The sequence below is a fragment of the Nestor notabilis genome, unplaced genomic scaffold (genome assembly GCF_000696875.1).
Source record: "Nestor notabilis isolate BGI_N333 unplaced genomic scaffold, ASM69687v1 scaffold63, whole genome shotgun sequence".
Taxonomy (NCBI): domain Eukaryota; kingdom Metazoa; phylum Chordata; class Aves; order Psittaciformes; family Psittacidae; genus Nestor; species Nestor notabilis.
In genome coordinates this window covers 4,289-10,824 of record NW_009921252.1, presented here as the reverse complement: position 1 = coordinate 10,824, position 6,536 = coordinate 4,289, and the positions used below count along the sequence as shown (strand labels likewise).

The following is a 6,536-nucleotide window of genomic DNA, read 5'->3' as shown; positions in this document are numbered from 1 at the left end:
AGCTAAGTAAATAGTGCTTAAATAAAAAAGAAGATGTGTTAAGTAAAAAAAAAACCCAAACCAATAGTGCTTTCTTGGTCTCTAACAAACACGTATTTTTTATTATGAAATTTTGAATATAAAATAAGCCAACTCGGTGCACAGATCTTAAACCCCTTATCCTCCTTCCCCCCTCCCCATTTTGTTTTATACCTTCAAAATTATGTTTTAACAAATATAAGTATTATTTATAGTTAAAACTTGTGAAGTTAAGTAAAACATCAAGCACACTGGTCCTTGAGCGGGCAGGAGACCATACTGGCAAAACCGGTAAGCCATCAGCTTTGGGTGGCCAAGCGCCATGAATTGTCTGAAAGATTTCTTTCTGTTTTGATTAACACAGTGTTACTGAAAACATTCACTGTTTTTCGTGCCCTCAGGGGAACAAAGCTTTAATTAACTGGAAAACATTCTTTTTCCTCCATCACCAACTGCCAGATATTCAGAGAGTACTTCTGGGCTATCAGCTTATCATTTTACATTGCATATTATACACTGAACAGCACTGAATGTACAAATTATGCAGTGTTTTCAAATAATAAAGATATGATCAGGATAAATAATTCACCAGTATATAAAAATAAGAACTTTGGTTCTCTGAATTCTTTTTAAGTATTCAGTTGATGATGATCATCAGAATCATCACTGAAGTTTTACCTGTGTCCTACCACAAGGTAGACTTATTATTTTAAAAAGCATTTCAAGGATGTGGTGGGCACCACAATTGAGTTAATTTCTCTTTATAGTGAAGTACTTTCAAGAGATGACAACACCATGGGGTGGGCTCAATGTTCAGGAAGCTCATCTATGTCGCTAAACCAAAGGACAGTTTAAAGGCCAGTTCCACAGCAGCTTCTGTGACTGAGTCATGGAAACAGACATAACACTCCTGGGGTTTGGGATGCAGAATGCGTCTCCTGGGGAAAAAAAAGAAAGAATTAAACCAGAATTATTGTATGTGCCAGCTTTTTCTCCTCAACTGTTTGATACATTCTGGTTGTACCCTGGGGTTTCAGTAAGATGTCAAAAGCAACTACTGTGTGAGACAGTTCGGAAGTTCCTGTGCCTCTCCTGCATCACCTTACTTCTTTTAATACATGAGATTTTAAAATTAAGTTATTCTCTGCTCAGGTGTCTCCTGACTACATGTGTATGGACGAAACTTCAGGTTTTCAGGACCTATTTGTATGGTATTGGTTGGTGTGCTTGCAGTAATCCATGTTTTCAGGTTACAACCTGCAATCAGGGTACTTGGGAGCAAGCCCCAGTATTCGCGTATTTACTGACTTTTAGGCTTAGTACATCTGGGTAGGTACATTCTCACAGGTTAATCTAATAAGCTCTTTTAGGGGAAGAGCTAAATAGGGAAGTTGGTAATACAAACTGCAGTTATGTACATACATGGTGGGAAAGAACTGGTTTTCTTCTTTCTCTTTAAACATCTGAGTTGAAGGCAAACAGGTTGAACAAAAGCTCTGTCAGAGAATTTCTACATTCTTATTCCTGGCCAATATAATCACCCATGGGTGATGTTTCCTTACCTTGTAGCAGAAAAAAAAGTTCTTACACCATCTTGAGAAATATATTTTGCTGTTTTCTGACTTTCCTATTTGTGCTATAGTTGAACTAGTAGAAAATTATAACTTAATCAATTAATCGAGCGTAATCATTTATCTTCCTTTCAGCCCTTGCCTGTACTGAATTTATTTTCGTATGGTGAAAGCACAACTTCCATTTAACTGGCCATTTGCATTTTTCTCTCTATTTATTTAGTAGGAATACCAAATAGAGAAAGTAAACGTAGAAAAGAAAACATGCTGTTGCCTGACTACTCCTAATACGATGGTCAACTTACTGCAGCTAAAATGTAGACAGCACAAAATATGTTAGATGGAAGAAAGAGCAATATAGGAGAAGTACTGGCTACAGAATAGGGCTTACTGGCCTGGACTTACAGAATTACAAGCTCTGATACATTCTGAGTTGTGAAGAAACGACACACACTACTTTCTCATTACACCTGATTTTAATTAGTTCAAAAATGTATTATTTTTAATATTTAATGCCTAGGGCAGTATGCTGTTCTGTCATGCAAATAAGGCTTAGCTATGTAGCAATAACTATATGCATCATTAATAAAAATCACTTAAAATCAAGTTTAAACACCATCACGAATCACAATCCATTTACAACGATAATGGCAGAACTTTGGAAGCAAACCGAGGAAGGAAAACACCCTTTCTAAAATCCCTCCAATCTACCAGGAGATTGGTTTAATCTTCCCAATGAAAAAAAACCCCAACCAACCACTACCATTGTTCACCTTCCTTCTTTGTATCACTGAATCAGCGCTGTGTGTGGAGGCAAGACAGCTGGGACTGACTTGGAGGGAATGGAGAGGTCAAGATGTGCACGAGGAGCGCAAGGGAAGGGTCTAAAGAGGATTATGACAGAACTCCCGCATGTCCGCACAGTGCAGCATGGTGTGGTGCTCCCCTGAGTTGACTAACACACCTATGCTTTGCAGTGGGTGCAACACCACCCCAATGCAACTTCCCAAATCCCAAATCCAAGCCACCTCACTCAGCTCAAGTATTTCTGTTATGCGCTCCAGTTAAATTAATTCTCAAAGAATACAAGTAGCATATTCAAAATGGGAAACTCTGGGAGAAATAGATTTGTCTTTAAACTCACCCCACAACCCAGTAATTCATTGTTGGTGGTGGTTTCTTCTGATCAGTCCAGTTTTCAGGAGAGCACTCAAACAAAACTCCATGTTCTGTTATCAGATCTAGGTCCTCCGCTGCCTTACTGCATTCCGAAATCCCACTGCCTGCTTTTTGTTTATTCTGTAAAACAATTGGTGAACTGCTAGTATAGACTGAAGTATTTTTACATAAACACTAGCAAATACAACTGTGATTTCTTCAGGAATCTCTGATGAATGATACTGCCAGACTCAGGAGGTAGAACTAACATGCTTACATGATTCTTTTCTCCAGTTTTCTTACTTTGGCATCAACAGGCTTTTCCATTGTTACACAATGGAAGTAGACACATGCTCCCCCCTTTTTTTTCCCTTCCAGCTGAACAGTATTTCTCTAATAGACACCTAAGATAATACAGGTTCTTTAAAAAAGTGTGTTACAACAGCTGAAGGTCTTATCTTTATTTCTCTGTGTGCCTCCCTAATTATGAACTGTGATAGTAAAAGTCTACTAAATAAACTTGGCCAGGCAGGAATTCTTTTGTAAATAAACAGTTGAAGCACTTTGCTTAGAGCATTTTCTTGCTCTCAGTCAGTATGAGTGTGTAAGACATACAGAAAATCAAGACATTTTTGTTTATTGAGCTTGTAGGGCTATGTTTTGTACAGAGCTTTTGAATAAACCTTGCAAAAGTTGTTTCTAACTGAACTCCTGGTACCTGTTTGGTGAGGATCAAACTGCATGCACAAAAATTACTTTACTCCCTGGTCCCTGTCTTGGTGCTCAACAGTCCTGTGATTCCAATAAGGCCATGGTATCTTTCATCAGAAAAGTGAAGGGCAAAAAGACCAGAATGAACATGGAGATAAACAGAGGAGGAATTCTGAAAGCAGTTCTCACTAGTTTAACTCTTCTCCCACTTAAATCAAGGGAAGTTTATTACTCTTTTTTAAATGTCTATGTAATAATGATAAAACAAGCTTTAAATCTTTTTAGTTTCTTTTTTGAAGCATGAGAAGTAGGATGAGATTATGGAAACAGGAGTGGAAATCCCTTTGAAACAAATCTGTCTTAAAAGAGTTGCTAAGCCAGGGCATCTCTGGGTCTGCCAATGAACTTCTGTTCCAAACAGCTGCTTCAAAGGTGGAAGAAAAGGTTTTTCTTGGAAAAAGCATCTCAAGGAATTTCTGTCTGCCAAATATAACAGCAGAAACCACATCTTTCAGTCTGCCTCCCGTATTGAAAGCCCAGGGGCTGAAGATCTAGAAAAGATGGTAGAAACATCACAACTATCTTAATTTCTCAAAAATATCAGTAGTAGTAGTGAAAAGCACCTCAGTGACTGAGAAACAAAATGACCAATATTCCTCTGAGAAAAATGCCTTTTTCTAAATTTCCCTAAACATGCTCTGGATTGAGTTCATAAAGCATATTCTACATGACTACTAGTTCATAAAGTGGAAGAAATTTCAAGATAGATGACTTAACCCTTCCTGTACCTTTCCTTAGTACATAAAATTGTTTCAAACCCTGTTCTTGTCAATACTGCTGCTGAGAAAGACTTCAGGAATATGTTGGTACTCAGTCTGATAATCTTCACCATCAAAAACATGGGGTTGTTATAATTCAGTTTCCCAGCTGAACTTTGTTTATGTTTCAGCACATCTTAAGATTACACTATTCATATTGAAAATACTCAAAAAAAATTATATATTAAGAGGGGATATCTGATAGGACTATGCGGGTCTGTACTTTCATATACATTAAAACTTCTTTTCTTCTGATTTTATTTAGGAGTAAGAAAATACTAAGGTGATGATGAAGGAAATGGGGCCAGGGCTGCTTAATATCTACAGTGACATCTATTTTAGGCTTTAAGACTACAGAGCTTTTCTTTGCTCAATTCAAAATTTATTCAAAATTTCTGTACACGTTTATATGTTAAATTGTGAATCTTCAGGTCTCAAAAAGTGACGCAAAGCCAATTATTGATCAGTTTACAATAACTTTGCATTATTGGCACAATTTTTGGAATCCTAAACAATATTTAACTGAATAAGCAGTTTAATAGTACATTTATATATTTGACTTTCTTGTTGTGCACTATGAACAAGGAAAACTATTGATTCTTGATTCTCCTCATCAATCTGCCAATTTCAGTATTAACTGATAGAGCCAACCTGCAAAACCTGCTCCAAATTTCTCAAATAGAGAAACTTTATTCTGCAGCACATGTTCATCATGTGTTGATTTGCTGATTTTCAGAGCAGAATGAACCCAGCTGCTGCCTACTGTACTTGCATCCAAAGCAGCCAGAAAAACATGTGCTGAGGTAGCTGTGGCCAAAACAGAAGTTTTGACTTTCAAGCGTGAGTTTTCCACTTTTTATGAGCTACACCTAATGGTTGAATGGTTTCTTTATTTGGATTTTTTGGTTTGAGCTATAAACTGTCTCTCTAGCAGTTATAATCAAAGCACTATGATGATAAGAAGTATTTGTGTATTTTCTCTGCTTGCTTTTGCATTTCAACATTGCCCAAAGTGCCCAAAATAATGGCTCAATGCCAAAGTTCTCAGCCAAACCCCAGGGCTGTAAGAAGTTAACAAAACAATCCACCAAATTCCCTATTTTTCTAACACTTAAAAACTCCTCGATGATTTACAAGGCACGTTGGTCTAATGAGAAGTAACTTTTTTGGTAACTTCGAGAAAACAGTAAGAAAAAAATACACTGCTATTGCGAATGATGTTCATTCAGTCTGTACTACTGCTTCCCACTTCTCATTTAGTTCACCTGGATGGTCACTTTAGGATCTAAAAATTACAACTGATAAACAATTATTCCAACTGATAAACAGTATTCTATTTAGGTTTGTAGTTAATTACTTCTCTTTTCCGAAAGTACTAAACAGGACACAAATTTAGCAGGGATGAAATGTTATCCTAATTTGGTTGATGTCAGTAAAAATCAACTGTGCAATTAGCAAACCAGACTTCTGGTAAAACAAAGTGTACATTGAACACGAAGTGTCTGAGCTGAAAGGAGTATCTCATAAATGGATTCTTAAACTTATTGTTTAGATTTCTGCATTACTACTACCACCTTACTCTAGACGGATCATTGGGAGTAAATCAAACACAAGGCAATACAGGTGTTGACATCAGATCTGTCCATTTTTAAGTCTAATCTAAGTACTCACATAAAGCTCTAGCAGCTGTGATCAGACTTCAGCCCAAGCCAAGAGCAAGGCTTGGACTGGTATCTTCATAAGGGGAAACAGCCTCACCTATTCTGGCATCCCACCTAATCTAGAAGCTAAGAGATCTGGCAACATAATTAAGAGGAATCAATCGTTATAGCCAGACTTCTTTTAGACCAATATCCACATGAACAAAGGATTACAGACATGAGTGGATGATGAACCTGTAAGCAATCTTTAGTATGGAGACCAAAGACACCAAGGATGACCAACCATCTCATGATCAGAGGCCCTCTTCAGGTCACTGTTCAGACACTGACAGCACAGTGAGCGAAGGCTGCACTGTCACCACTGACATGAAACATTTTCTGTGAAAAAAGAGGGCCTAAATTCCCTTTTGCTGCCAATCGGAAATTCTCTCCCAGCATTAAAATGGCTAAAGCCCCTCTTTTGCTACGTATAGTTCTTGAACCCAGCATGTGAAACTTTTAGCTAAGTTACAAACAAGAGCCCTAATATGAAACTGCGTAAGAAAATACTATACTGGAGACATGGATTAGTTATTTTGGGGGCATTTTTAGTGGGAAAG

The 6,536-nt window shown here is 37.5% G+C and overlaps 1 protein-coding gene across 1 annotated transcript in view; it reads right to left on the bottom strand.

Moving 5' to 3' along the window:
* Positions 1-844: 844 nt before the first annotated feature.
* LOC104403024 (protein inturned-like) overlaps positions 845-6,536 on the bottom strand; it is a gene marked incomplete at its 5' end in the record, with an annotated part of 9,498 nt that continues 3,806 nt past the window's right edge. The window contains 2 exons of the mRNA XM_010011057.1: positions 845-956; positions 2,734-2,888. Of these exons, the coding sequence (XP_010009359.1) occupies positions 845-956; positions 2,734-2,888 (267 nt within the window). The remainder of the gene's footprint in view (positions 957-2,733; positions 2,889-6,536) is intronic.